Source organism: Alligator sinensis, unplaced genomic scaffold, assembly GCF_000455745.1.
Source record: "Alligator sinensis unplaced genomic scaffold, ASM45574v1 scaffold151_1, whole genome shotgun sequence".
NCBI classification, from domain to species: Eukaryota; Metazoa; Chordata; order Crocodylia; family Alligatoridae; genus Alligator; species Alligator sinensis.
Genome location: NW_005842534.1, coordinates 590,385 through 606,350, shown reverse-complemented (window position 1 = coordinate 606,350; position 15,966 = coordinate 590,385). Strand labels below are relative to the sequence as shown.

General features: G+C 37.4%; 1 protein-coding gene across 1 annotated transcript in view; it reads right to left on the bottom strand.

The window, feature by feature from the left end:
* Window positions 1-4,386: 4,386 nt before the first annotated feature.
* Window positions 4,387-15,966, bottom strand: part of LOC102385859 (adhesion G protein-coupled receptor A3-like) — a 529,567-nt gene continuing 517,987 nt past the window's right edge. The window contains exons 19-20 of the mRNA XM_014523782.2: window positions 11,370-11,465; window positions 4,387-6,155 (exon numbers count right to left, since the gene is read on the bottom strand). Of these exons, the coding sequence (XP_014379268.2) occupies window positions 4,934-6,155; window positions 11,370-11,465 (1,318 nt within the window). The 3' untranslated portion in view covers window positions 4,387-4,933. The remainder of the gene's footprint in view (window positions 6,156-11,369; window positions 11,466-15,966) is intronic.

Below are 15,966 nucleotides of genomic sequence, written 5' to 3'. Positions count from 1 at the left end.
TGAAGAACATAAGGATTTCTGCAAAATATCCACAGAAAATCATAAATTGATGCTTCATTGAGGGGCTGTTATTATTCTGTTTTGCAAAGCAATTTATCATGCTAGCCCCCAAACAGCTCCTCAATACGAGAAGCGCAAAGGAGGACTTGAGTCTATCAATGCCTATCCGCTCTGTTCCTGCACTCAGCAGAAGGATGGGGTAACCAAAAATTAAAGCCAGCTGTATTTATCTGAATATCTAATTTTCTAAAATGGTTGAACAAAATTTCTTTTTCTGTTTGTTTAAAAAAGGGAAGATACACTGGCAATGGGTATGAGCAGTTTCAAACCCGAAGAAAAGAAAATGATTTTTGAAAGTGGTGAGCCATGAAAAATAAAGCTTACTATGAAAGTGCTGACTTAACCTTAAGTACAGTTATGCACAGAAAGCTACGGTAAGAAGAATATGATTAAAGTTGCAAAAATCAAACACTCAGAAGTTAGAAAATACCAGTATTAAGGTCACTTGTTCAACTTTAACTCAGACCCAAGGCACATATGAATCATATCACAGTCTTACATATTCACATTCTGTTTTTACACAAGATAGACCTTGGACCACTGGAAGATGTTCAGTGCAAGAAGCAGGGGATTGCACAAAGAAAAAGGACAGTGTCATGGTTCAAGCAGTTGAATGCAACCCTGGAAAATAATCTCTGATTCTGAAATAGGGTTTCTGTAGGATGCTACACAAGTGACTTCATTTTACACAGCTGGTCACTAACCTTTTGTTTCTTATTTTTTTGGGTGCCCAGCTCTGTATTCTGAATCCTGTGCTTTTAATATTTAAAGTTCTATATCATAATAAATAAGTTGAAAAAGTAGAAGCTTAGGCATTCAAACTGGGCACTTCACAATCTATCTTTTTTAGTCCCTCTTGACTAGCTTTTGTTCCTTCCCCATTAAAACTAGGCATTCCCTTCTCCATGGTACATGGGTATCACTGGGAGGGATCATGAGAGCACAGGAAAGATCTCTGCTCAAAGTTCTGCTGCTCAATCCAAATCCCATCCCAAGGAAGTTGGAATTATTGCCCTGGAAAGAAGCATGTTCAGTTGTTCTGTGGGGATGGCATGTGCTCAGTCTAATCGCACGTAAGGACTCTGACGTTATGGAACCTGTGCAGTAAAGGAGAAATCTTTGGAGATTTTAACTGTTAAACTTGAAGCCCAATTCAGCAAATGTGGTTATAACAGGGACAACAAAGGGCATATTCCTGGTACAGAGACCACCCCATTGAAATTTAAGTGCCTGATCTAAAGTAGGTACAGTCGAGGTCACCCAAATTATATATATAAATACAATGGGAACAGCAAATAAGTACAATGCATTATTTGTAAACATTCATAACTTATTTCCAGATCAGTTTAATTTATGTGAGGCTGAGGAGGAATTTCTTGTGTAAATCTATACATATTAAGTCTTCCACAGGTCTCAGTATTGGAGCACACAACACAGTAAAACTGAAAATTGTGTGTACACCTGGAGAGAAGAATGGTAAAATACTGGAGTGTTATATGATGGATCCCTGCTAATTCACTCAATTGTGCATCAGTTGTCAACCCTCCAAACCATTACCATGTGGATAATTTCCTATCCCCTTCCCTCCTTTCAAAAAAGAATGTGTTACTTGGATTACAGCATTTTTGCTGTTACATAGGAAACAGGAATCACTATAATGGATCAGATTTATGGTTCTTCTAGTCCAGTGTGTGGTTCCTGAGAGTTGGGGATAAGAGTGCACCGTCATTCTAATCCCCTGTTTTCAGTTGCCTCGACATTCTCAGAAAATTACCTTTTGGGTTGAAATTTCTCACGCTTGGTCTCAGGCCAGAAGTGAACTGTAAATATCTGTTCAGCCATTTCTGTGTTATACATGCAAGACTAAACCTAATATTAGCATGCCATTGGGTTACACGTGAATGTACATGGGGGAATTTTGACTAGTACAATATATTTGCTATCCTCTAGTTATTCCATCGAGTTTATTTTTATAACAAAAGAAATCCAATAAAATAATTACTGACTATAAATGACAAAAGGCATTGAAATGATCTCATTTATCTTAAAAAAGTCAAATCCTAAAGAACTCAAAGCACAAAAAGAATTTTGGCCAAATCTGATGTTACAAAACATTTTTCAATTTATTTAATATCATGTTCTCCTACCCTGTAGTTATATTGTATATTTTCTGAAAAAATAATATGCAAACAGATTATTGCATAACACATCTTTTCCAAATTAGCCCAGAAATATTTACTAAATTAATATTTCAACACAATAAGAAACGTGTTTTAATACTGAAGGTTAAATTTCCAGAAAGTTTTATCATGTAAGATATTCTGTGGAAAGAAGCAGCTATTTACCTTTTTATAAGCTATTATGAAGACCATACACAAGCCTCTCAGGAAAAACATAGGTGATAGAAACACAAGCTGAATAAAGAACCTCCTTCAAGTGTGGTTTTGCAAAGTGAGTATTTCATTTGGTCATGTGTGTGGGATATTTTTGCATAATGGTCTATAGACCCTCTAAGTTCCACCATTACAGAATACATATAGTGCTGAGTTACAGAGAAGTGGCATTTCACATTATGTCTATGCTTATTTACGGCTCACTGTCTATGTGGAATGAGGATAAAATAATACTAAAATGAAAATAATTATTAAACAGAAAGTATTGCATTATTCAAACAATGAAAAATACTGTATTTTAGTTTTGAGATACTTCAAGCATATACAGCATATACATAATAAAGCTTAGGCTTTTTTTTGCATCAGCTAAAGAAGCAGTCATGAAAAGATTGTATATTGGTTTAAAACTCCACAACCACCTAGTGCATTCTTCTTGTTCACCTTTTAAAGACACATGTAATGTGAAATGGATACATTACACTGCTGTAGTTTACAATATATATTTTAAATTTACAAAAATACAGAAAAACAAGATTTCTTCCACTCAGATACTGAGCATTAACCCTTTGAGTACTAATTCCCACCTGCAACACTGCAGAACACATTCATTTGACTTATATATTTTTATAACATTCTAACAATTATAATTGTCATCTTTATGTACACTATTAGGAAATATATTCCTACACATAAAAAAAGAATAGGGACTTAAAACTGCTGCTAATAGACACATGATAAGAATGAAGCATGTAAGGATTTCTGCAAAATATACACAGAAAACTGTAAATTGATGCTCCATTGAGGGGCTGTCATTGTTCTTCTATTCTCCACAGCAATGTATCATCTACCTAAGCCTGTGTTAGATGCATCAGTAAGTAAACAAGCTCATATGGCCTTACAGAATTGTGCTTCTTTTTATTCACGGAACTGCTACTTTCCTTTCACTGCAGACATTTTTCTTCTAGCTTTATGCTTCTATTCACATTTTGTGAGCCATTCTGATTTGTACCCTTCCTTGTTTAAAAGCAGTTTCATTTCACATTAGGATAATTATCATTCAGATTGTCCTGTGAGTTGATTCTTTGTGTCCAGATGTTCATGGAAATATTAAAAAAAACCCTTTTGCCTTGTTAACAGAGAATGTTACTGACCCTAGAATGCCCTACAGTTCAGCAGAATTAATGAACATAAGGAACTACTTCTGAAGGTTAAATTTGCATTAAAGGATAACAACAATCTGAAATTTGCTAGGGGGAAAAAGGTTTTTTCATAATAAGATGTAAAATTAAACCAGAGTCTGGGAAGCTGTATTTCTTGAAAATGATTGTACTTTCACTTTCTTGGCAACTCTGGACTGCATTGCTCATAAGACTAAATACAGAGTACAGTATATACAGGCTCTCTGAACTAGAATAATCTATTTTTAAGAAAATGACTGTAGTCCTCAAAGAGTTAATGATAAAACCTCTCTACCTAAACAGATGTTTGAAAGGTTACTGTGAAACAGCTTATGGATTTGCTCAAAAGGCATACTTTACAAAGAAGTGTAAAACTTGTTGAGACAATTGCTATTACACTGCACAGTGTCACATACAATGAGTAGTGCATGCTCTGTAAAGACATTAGAGTGGACCCTTATCAAAGCTATCATATAACCTTATACAAAGGATTGTGCCACTTAAACTAGTGCAGTAGTGATTTTTTGTAAATTCATAATGCTCTAGATTAATACCAACAGGGTTTTTCACAGCCTTTTACAATACTTTTTTTTTTACACATGTAACACTAGAAAACAGCAAATGGTATATCCTGACATGTCATGCAAAATACAACCAATACAGCACCATAGATGTAACAGAGACATTATCTAGCACTTCCCTCCAACAAGAAAAGGGACATAACAGAGACTGTACATTACATGATTTTACAGGCCATATGCTACAGAAGAACTTTAGAGGCAGTATCACTTTTGTAGATCTAAAAAGCTGCATTAGTAATTTTACAAAATCCTGCTCTTCATTTCTATTGTTGTCACTTCTGATTAAAATCCATGGCACAGTAATTATACTTTGCTACAAAAATAAATAAGTAAAAGTTTAAGATGCTGATATGTTTATAAAAAGTGTTTGAAGTTATTGGAATTAAAAGCCAAAAGAATGAATAAAAATGATGCCTTTCTAAAGAAATATAGTTCTTTGTAACAAAAGGATATTGCCTCTCATAGTCAGTTTCTCTTAGCTCCATTTTCTAATATTCTCCCAGAACAATTTATCAACATTCTTTTAAAAATAACTTCACTTTTAAAACACTGCCACTACAGCAATTTTTTAGTCTCTTCTCAATAAGAAAACAGAAACCATGGTGGAAAAACACACACAATTTGCCGATGTGCTACACAAATACATCGCCTTATTCAATTTAGAATAAAAACAAAGCTTACGATGACTAGAGTGAAAAAAGACAAATGAGTGGCCCATGAACTACACAGTAGTTTCATTTTTCCAAGGGCCCGTTTTGATATTTCCTGTACTATCTGAACTGTATATCATGGCTTCATGCACATTTCCCTTGAGAATTCCATTGTGATTAGTTGTATTAAATGGCAATGATTGTGTCCGTGGATGCATCTCAAAATGAGCTGTATGGTGCACAGTGTCACTTTCTGGCATTTTAGCACAACTGTATATAACAGTACTTGCATCGCTACTTTCAGGTTGGTTGATGGTAGGGTATGGATCACTTTTTGCACAGCAGGCCCGTCTGTGCCCTGACTGACTATCATGCGTACTGTGTGGACTGTCTGTATGTGAACTGTGGATGCTGCCATCGATACTTGAAGGAATGTGATAGGCATATTCTCTCTCTCCCGCAGACCTATGTCGACTGAAGTAACGTGGCTTAGTTCTGCTTTTCAGACATCTATGAATATGCACGTTAGGTCTGAAAGTTCCTTCATTGTGTACATGAATATGAGCTTCATCATCAAGAAGTTGATCACAGTGCATTTTTGCACAACAGGGTGTAACTGGTGAAAGGCAGTTAACATGGTTTTGAACAGCTTGTAGATTAGTAAGTTTGCAGTGACTAGCAGCTGGATGATTAAAAACAGCTGATTTGTTAGGACATGGTGACTCCTGAAGACAAGATGTATGAACCTGGGTGTCCCCATTGACATTAACCTTTGGGCGGACATTAACTTGTACAGAGTATGTGTTTCTTCTAGATGGGCAACAGGACCACCAGCAATGCCATACATCATCTCTCTTTGCACAGTGATGGATGAGAATGAAAAGCCCCAAGGTCACACAGAAGGCTCCATAGAGGCAGCTAAATATCATATCCAAGAAATGTTTTTGAGACACAGCAAGTGCTCCAAAGGTCCAAGTGGCAGTAAACAGGAACAAAGTGAATGCTGCAGCTCGAAGCTGAGCCTTAAATGAGTGCTCATTTTCCAATAAGGAAGAAGAAATCATGGAGCATGATGCCTGGGCAACTGAACCAGTGTCCGTAATATGACTATGGCCCACTTCAGTACTTGCCAGTCTTTGCTGGTCTTCTGTCCTTTCCTTTAATTCATACTTGCGTTCTGGATGGCGCTTCAGCTGCACATAAGTGCAGAGAAAGTACACACAGGTGACTAACACAATGAATGCTACTGGCCCATAAAATGCACCGAGGCTTGGTTCCCATGCCATCCAACAACTGTGAACAACAAGAAGTCAAAGTCAAATATATTTTAAGACCCAAATTTGACATAGTGGACAATGCGTTGGTTTTGGATTGGCAATATGATATCACCTTGGTGTAGGCAGATGTCTCCTTACTGTCAAGGAAATGATGAAATGCTAGCCAAGGGAGGAAAAGAATATGACTATGATGCCTTTAGATCATGCTAAGGAACATTGCAGTAAAACAAGACATACTATGTGTGCTGAACTTGGAAATGTAAGGTATGTAACTACCTTAGAGTGTTCTTGTATGCAAAAGGGTAATATCTCTGTCTAGTGCAGCTACATGGTATCCATTTCTGGGTTTAGCATGGAGGATGTGCTAAACCTCGCCATCCAGACTACTAGCTCTCACTGACCCCTAGCACAGTCCAGATACAGAGAAATCACGAGCTTAAGATTTACTATTCTGAAACAATACTTCCAGTACCATCAAACAAAAATCTCCAATGAGACATTTTTGGATATGCATTTACCAATATTTTTACAAATAAACTAATACATTTAAACTCAATATAGTAAGGAGCCCAAGTGACCTTGTATTTATATCCTACTGAAAAGGCAACTGGGCTCCAAAACCTTTAGAGTCTTTAGATGTCCCAGGCTGACTAAACATCATAGAGTATTACTTTACAGGTACTGCTAGTTTATATGATTAAAATGTCTCCTCACACAGTATTTCCATTTGTTGGAGTAGGACATAGGATGGATGTTCAATTTAGATAAGAAAGCAACCACAAAATAAACAGGGGCCATGTCTACATGAGACACTACTGCACAATGGTTACTGTGTATTTATTTACTAATTGTTTATGCAAGTACTGAATAAAAGCACAGTAGCCTGAGATACTGTGCAGTAGCGCCGACGAATGCCTTTCTTGTGACACTACTGCACAGTAGCCCAATACTACTGCACAGCAGCAGTGCATCACAGTTTTTGCCACTCAATGCTACTGTGCAGTAGTATCAGGCTACTGTGCAGTCAGCATCTCATGTAGAAACACCCCTGGAGTAACAGATAAAGATTCCCAGCATTATACAGGCCTTTATCATGAGTTTGGACACTTTGTACCACTCACTGAACCCCAAAGGTGCAAAGGCATCTAAGTGCAGCTTTTAGCTTCCTCCAGTTTCTGGAGCTGCTGGAGTCCTAGTTTCTGGAGTTGTTTTTGTTGTGAATTTGAGAAGGCTTAGACAACTTAGGAAACCTTCATGGCTGCTATATGTTTTTTGAACAGTGCAAAATTGCTGCAACATGGGTTGATATCCACATTGTGCCTCTACAATGGCCTACACTGAAGATAACAAAGCCATATCTGCTTTTAGAAAATTGTTTATTTACTCTGGGGCAAAATCCCGTAGATTGTTTGCTTGGCAGCATAGACTGTGTAAGCCTCAGCTGGCCACATAAATTGGCTGCAAGCTGACAAGAACTCTCCTGGGGGTGAATGGCCTAGGGAGCAATAGTGAAGGGAGACTGTGTGGATCTGCAGAGCTCTTCAGAGAAAGGATGATCTTTCTTACAGAGCAGCCTGGTACAGATCCCTTGACCCTCTTTTCTCTTCTTGCTGGGTACACAAGACTGCAGGAATTACTTTAAAGCTAAGGCTATAGTCATTCAGGTCATAGGAAGAGAAAGGTAATGGGGTCAATGCTCCTTTTCTATTTAATTTTAAACAAAACATCACCATTTCCTGGATGCCATAGAAGGCTGGAGTCCTGTCTGGACATCCACATGATTCCCATAGGGGGAAACCTTTGACCCCTTCTAGTACATATCCTCCATGAATCCTTGACTGATTTCAGTTTCTGAAATGTTACAGTTCTCTGCAGCCTGCATTGTCCCAATCATAGGCTCTTTCTAAGCCCACTGAGATTTAAGCATGGGAGGAGTCCATCCTTCTCCTGGAATTTGGAGGAATCTGCTGCCTTCCCCATGTCATTGTCCAGAACTCAATCTCTCCCTGTGTTATTTAGGATGAGAGGCATCTCAAGCTACATCATACCAATTTCATAAAGGAGAAAATGTTATGTATGCCCAGTATTTGGCCCATGGGGACTACGAAGAGGGACAATACTTGATTTTCAATATGTTTTCATGTAAAACTAACAACAAATATATGTTAATTTAAAAGCTCATAGTTTTTTTACAGGGAAAGGGAAAAACATTCCTAATATCAGATATGTTCCTTCTAAAAAAAGGTTCTCTCCCTTTTTTTGAAAAAAAGACTCCTCTTTGGCTTGGATTCTCCTACCATTTAGTAACATGGAAATGTCATCCTCCAAGGTGAAGCCCTCTGCCTTAACAAGATTTAGATCAGTTGGGTTCTGTTTAGTGTGAGTTGCAATGCAACCACATTTAATTTGAGCTCTGATCTTTAACAAACTCACAATTTATTAATTATCTCAGAAGCACCTCCAGGAATATATATATTGTCCTTGTGACAGGTATGTTGAAAGACATCATCTAGGTAAATAAAGTAATACTAGTTTTTATTTGATGAGTGTGAAGCCCAGATTAGTGGGTATGCTTGAAATAAAATACAAATGATACGTCTTAGATGCAAAATGAAAACTGGAAGGTTCCCCAGTGGAACATGCTCTCAGGATGCAGTTATTTCAAGTGGAATCTCATCATGGATTACTTGAAAATCAGTTCTTCAGTTCCATAAAAAACATGTTAAAGTTACTAGATCTACATTTTTATGTATTAACATTATTAAAAATGGAGAAGGCACATAACCCACTGTGATGTTCAATTTGCAGCTTTCTTTTCTCTCTAACCCTCTCTCACCTGTGTCCTGTTTTCTGTACAGATTGTGATACCAGTATTGATTAGCTGTGATTAAAGTGATTAAAGAAGTACAACCTCTTTAATTGTGCCAAAATGAAAAATGTCTTACAGATTTATGAATATAAATAATCAAGTCTTTTAATACACTGTTGATTGTAAGTGATTGTCTAATTGGACATGTTTGAATAAATATATTTTGAGTATATGACAGGGATGGTCTGAGTGGGTCCCAGGCTGAGAAGATGAAGTTGCTAAGGGTCTTGACTAATTTACTGTCAAAATTCAGTTCTCTGTGAAAGCTATTATAAAAGGCCAAATGTTATTATATCTTCCACTTCATTTTCAGATGCCTCTTTTCCAGCTCATATCACAGTTGCCTTCAGAGGTATGAGGCAGCATACTTAAAGCACTGCAGCATTAACTGAACCTGACGCCCTGCAGAGCAGCAGTTGCACTGTATTGATGTAATATATTGATAACTGCATTAGGACACTGATCAGTGACACACACCTCAGAGCAATCAATTCCATTTGGCAATCTGAATCACTTCCTGTTCTGTTTTTATGGGGAAGCCTACTGGGATCCTTTTGCACTCTGTTTCCCAGGCAGCAACAGTTAATAATGCACATAAGGCACCTGAAACACAAATCTGTGATAGCCATACAGCCTATCTGGTTAGACTGGACACTAGTATGCATCTTGAAAACCCAACATGTTTTATTTCTAAGGAAGAAATGTAAAGAGGGACTAAAAGCATCATCAGTATCTCTCTATAAAGCTATTTATTAGGTATTTGTAATTTTCATAGTTGCACTAAGCCTGAGGAAAGGGCATCAGATTTCTGCAAATGACATGTGGTCTGTTCAGTGAGGTATGGTGCATCTGCCTCTTTTATGAGCTGGTAAAAGTGCACCTAGGCTTTGCATGATTGTGTTTGCAGTTGTTTGCACCATTAGCAATGAGAGTCATATAGTGAACACTTATGCTGTCCATCGCACATGTGCAAAAACGTTATATTTAGTCTTCTCTTTCCACTCCAAACAGACTTCAGAACCAGTCATTATTTGATCTTACTATTTTAAACTGGAAATTATATGGAAAATGAAAGCAGATATAGCAATTATCTGATTTTCTTGTTCCTGATGGGCTGATATAGTGAGCTGCAGCTGGTGCAGAATGTGGTGGTACACCTTCTGATGCGGGTGGGTCACTAGGATTACATAACTCTATTGCTCCAGAGTCTGCATTGACTTCCAATAGCTTTCCAGGCACAATTCAAGGTGCTGGTTTTGAACAATGAATCCCTACGTGATCTGAGCCCTATCTGCCTAAGGGAATGCCTGTTTCCTTATCCCACATTATGATCTCTGAGGTCAGCTGAGAGCAACCTTCTTCAAGTACCAACAATAAGCCAAATCTACTTGGCAAAAGCTCATAGGAAGTCATTCTTGGCAGGTGATCCTCATGTCTAGAACACCTTTCCTTTTGAGGCCCAACAGAGCCTAAGCCTGGCCATCCTTCAGAAGCATTATAAGACCTTCCTATTTGACCAGGTGTTTAGCCAACAAAGCTAGGATAAGATATTGTTTAGGGGTCTCTGTTTTATGTGGCTATTCTGGTTCCCTTTTTAAGTTTCTTTTTTTTGTTCTTTTGTTCATTCTCCTGTTTTATGAGTTACTGTGTTCTCTTAGGCTAGGTACAGACATTCAAGGAAGAATCGATCTAAGTTATGCGGCATAGTTTAGATTGGTAATGAACAGAACACACATTCACCCTTCGGGGTGGGGGGCAAATCTTAAACTGGGTTCTACCATTTTAAAACCAGTCTATGTGTGCCGAACTTCTGTTCTGATACTGGTATAGACTGGATTTGTGCCCTGAACTTCTGTTCTGTGATGGGTTTGGAGTGGTTTCTGATCACTTATACCAGTAAAAATGTAATGTCTGTACCTGGCCTTATTGTGAAATACACTGACACTTTGGGCAGGGCAGGATATAAACCAAATAAATAAGTAAAGAAGCAATACATATGTAATATATATATAGTTCTGTGTGTGTGTGTGTGTGTGTGTGTGTGTGTGTGTGTGTGTAACTTTCAACAAAAGTACATGATTACCCTGAGTGAAGAAACAATAGGTCTAATTCTTTTCATGTTTATACAATTTTAAATTAAATATAATTCCATTGATACCAGTGGAGTCAGAATTGTACAAACTGGGTAGTGAGTGAGCAGTATTGAATCCAAAAATGAAGACATTGAACTTTCACAGCCATTATTTCCTAAAAGTTACCATGGTCCTTGGAATCATGGAATTTCATCTTACACTCTCTCTATCCTTTATAAAATATAAAATATTTTGTTAAACTATTTTTATTGCAATAGCATATACTTACTATGGGGCATTGCCTTCATTTCCATAGTTATTGATATTCGTTGCCGCTGTAATCCCACAAATAATAAAAGGAACACCCCCACTAATCAGGTAAAACCTGTTAAGAGATAACAATTAATATTTTAATTTGCATGGCCTACAATTGACAGTATTGTTTTTGAACAGTTTTTCTTCCTTGAAGTAGTCATAACAAGACAACAATGTACAATATAGGCTAAGAACATTAAATACAATTTCTCTAAGAAGAGAAAAGCAAAGGAATAAAATGTCACCATAAGCAATGTACCTTATAAAGCACCAGGAAAACAAGAATAGTGAGGACTCATCTTTAAATGGATCCATTTTAGAATTTATTCACATCTTCTTTACTAATAGTTTTAACAAATATAATTATAATGATAGCAAAACTAAAAAATAAAACCTCAACTAATGTAAAAGTTATTTATACATAACATTTGAAAAGCACTATAAATGGTTTACATCCAACCTAAAATTTTCTCAGTAGTTATTGTGAGAGATTCTGGATCACAGAAATGGCTTCCCAGGTCCTGCCTGACAACTGAAACCAGGTTCAGTCAGGAGAAATGAGAAGAAATTGTCTTTTGATAACAGCATTCCTTCCAAGCTGGGATGCCAAACTGTGATAGTTAGGATCATAAAGTCTCCCTTTGTCTACTGCTCCTAACCTGACAAGACTATTGGGAGAGTAGTATCACTAACAGTTTAAGGCCTCAGTCTTGCAAATGTATCCATGCATATAAATCCTCTGAGCCCTAGAGCAGGGTCTAACAAAAGTCTAGAACAATATCAAATTTAATCTTTCTTTGGTGATTTGTATTAAAAGACCAGAGGCACATCATTTCACACCCATTTAACTGGTTAAACACCACTTAACTACTTGGAACCAAATTCATCCCAATAAGTGGAATTAATGATAATACTGTTCCAATTAAGCAGCAGCGATTACCATATACTATCATTAGGCTAAATCAGATTCCTAGGAGACACCCCTTTGAAACAGTCATCCAGCTTTATTATGTCCACATTCAGCAGAACAAACTGTAATAATGTTTTACATTTGTATAGCACCTCCTATCCCAAAACAGAGAGCAAATTATTCACATAATACAGCCCTAGAATTCTGTGATCTCTGAGACAGAGATGAGCATCACAGCCCACTGGTGCAAAAGAAGCTAAAGTTCAGCTGAGGCAGGGAAAAATTTTGTTCAGTGCCACAGGGAGAACATTTTTAATTGCATAGACTTTGTTTTGCTCTTTAAAACCCATTCATAAAACTTCTAGTTTTCAGAACATTGTCTGAAAATGCAATAAATGTCAGATAACTCACTATTTACAATCAGGATGAAGGTCTCATTTGAACCTGTGGATTCAGCAAGGTTACATACTTCAAATCACCAACCCATGCCCTCCTACAGCATCTGAACCTCCATTGCTGCCGTGTACACATCCTCTCTCATTGCTTTTTCCCCCTTCTCTTTTCTCTGCAAAAAACAACAACTTGTTCTTCCATTGCCTCTCAAGTGTGGAAGGCAGTAACACTAAATGATAGGAAGAGAGATTTGATCTTCCTCAGGCAGAAGAAGATCCTTCTCCAAACTGAAGGGAAATCTCTTACTTATGTAACACACTGGGTGCATCTACACATGCACTAACGTGGTTAGTTAATGCACATTAAATCAAGTACTTCCATTGTGAGGTCCTAGGAAAATGGGGCATCTATATACAAGTGTGGAGGCTGGAATTTGAATGCATCAGAGCAAACTCAATTAACTGAGTATGCCGGATCATGGCAATTACCATGCTCAGCAGCCTCCTGCATCTCGTATATCAGTGTCCACTCACTTAAAAATGGTGGCAGGGGTACTTTATCTAAAGCTTGTGGAATGATTTTTGGTTCAAGCACCCCTGTCACCATTTTTAAGTGAGGGGACACTGATACACAAAATGTAGCAGCACTTAAATTAGAGTGGCTCTCGGAGCCTCTCTAATTGAAGTGCCGCCATCCCCAGAGCATGTGTAAAAGTGTGAAGTATTAGCCTATCTTAATGCATATTAACTAAAGAGCATGGTTTTTAGTGATGCTTTAATGCACATTAAAATAGGTTAATGTGCATTAAAGCGCACGTGTAGATGTGCCCAATTATTATGCAAGATTATTTTCTGAGATCAGAAACTGACTTCTGTATTTTTCAAAGTACAGTGCAAATGGCAAGTAATCTTACAGGCTTTGTGAGCAGTAGTGTTACAGACCAGGGAAACAAGATAGTGCAGTTATGTTAATTTCTCCAACATTACATAGCAGGCTAGTTAAAACCAAGACTAGAACCTACATTTACTTAACCTCCAGGACTGATTTCAGAGGTCACTTGTCAGGAAGAAAACTCCCACATTAAATTCTACATAACAGCTTTGCCTTTATGATCTAAACTGTAAATAGAGCAAAGAAATCTAACAGGAAAACATCCTTTATACACAAGAGAAACTTTCAGCTTTCAGAACTTCAAAATGACTATTTCCCTGGAACTTGGCATTTTCCTTAGAGCTCAGCCAACTCTAAAGAACAAGCTGAATCTGGACAAGATCTAGTAAGCCATTGGAAGTGAATGATTGTGCTTTTTTTTTTATTTGAGCACTGGGACAAGAATAATATGAAGACATGCAAACATGCTCCTTGCAAACACAAACTGAATGAAGTTTTCTGAAACTTTAAACAAAATCTTTGGGTAGAGACTAAACACCAAAAATGTTATCCTAATTTCAGTTCAAGTTATAAGGTAGAAAAACAGATGTGGATGTCTGAATAAGAAACCCAATTTTGACTGTAAGTAGCGTGCGTATAGCATAGAGCGCAGGTCAAGAACATTTTGGGAGTGGCAAGCCGAATTAATATAGCTTGGTCTAAAAGATGTGCCATCTCTTGTGACTCAGCTACCACTGGTGAATTATTGCTGACATCCCAGTTTATCAGGCCATACAAGAAAAAAAATTAGTTGGTGAATTGGATCTGGCGTGTTGGGCTATAGGTTGCTGAACCCTGGTACAGTGTTTCACTAAAAACAGTTTATAATCTCAGTTTAAGACTCTTTTCTTACAAATTGAAACTATAATTAAATGCACATCTGTTTTAGTAAATCACATAGGATAAGTATTTATCTATATTAGGATTTAAAAAGAACTACTGCATCACAGTGTTACTGTTGTACTCTCACACCCTCACACTTGAGGTGTGTGCTGGGCTACATGTTAGTAATTCTCAGCTGCTCTAGATGCGTTAACCCACACAATACTCCAGAAATGTGGCAATATCCAGCCAAATGCCTGTCCCGTCTCAGCGGTAAAATTAATAAAATACATTCTATAAATGCAGTAGGTAAAGTCAAATACTTTCAATACACCCGAGGTGCACTGCACTGATATCTAGCACGGTGTACTGCCTGCCCAATCTCATTACTAAAAAAAAGGTAAAGCGCATGCTAGAAATGACAGTATGTACAAATAATTCTTCAACTACAGTATCAGAACTCTTCAGGGGTAAGGGGAAAGATAAACCTGGGAGGCCTGCCAAAATGAAAAGAAACTGGATTACAGATTAATAGAATGAAAGTAGAAGAAAGGTAACATTTGGAGGAAAGGGAGGTAAAGAACATGAAATAGGTTCCATACACTTAGGGGCACAGACTGCATGCGCTGGTCTTTCTGCACAAAGACTAAAACACTGTATTTGCCAAAACTAATTTATATATTAATAAACAAGTAATTGAAAAATGACCAAAGTGGAAGAGTAATTTCCTAGGAAAATCCAAAGGCCTTCAAGTAATTACACAATGGAATTACATTTAGTAAATTTAGATACATTTTTCTTCTTCCAATCTTTTATTTCTGTGCAATATTTTATTGTAAAAAAGAGAAAATTTACTTTCTAGGAGGCCAAAAGAAACACAGTTCATAATAAATAACAACACTTCATCCTTATAGAATACCTTTCATCTGCAGGGATCGAAATGCTCTTTAACTTTAACTAATTTAACTTTACAAGCTTTTGTGCAGTCTTTGAGAATTAGTATCATTGTCATGCAGATAAGAAAACTAAGAACGACAGATTAAGCATTTGGGTAAGGTCACACAGAAAGTTTGTGCGCATGTACATGGTAAACTTAGTGTTTGGCAGCACAGTGCTGATCCACAAGGACTGCTACCTGAACTAGAAGTTCATAGCACCACTGAGGGGCCAAGGCAGGTTACTCAGCCTGGGGCCAAGCTATGTGGCACTGGACAAAAGCATCTATAATGTGTCTGTGAGGAAGCATCCCAGCCCACACAGCATGCTTGAGAATGGTACTGATGGGCTTGATAATTTTAGGATTTGATGTAACCTCTATCTCAGAACCCGGTCCTTTTTATTGCTGGTCATGTGCCCTTGGCACAAGATTGTCCTTCCTCTCTATTACAGTAGAAGGGAATAGACTAAATTATACCTCCAGGAAACAAGTTACTTCCAACAACTGGAACTGGTTTGAGCAAGACATATGACATCTTGATCATCCTGGAAGGCCTGAGTGTTCACAAGGAAGGTTGAT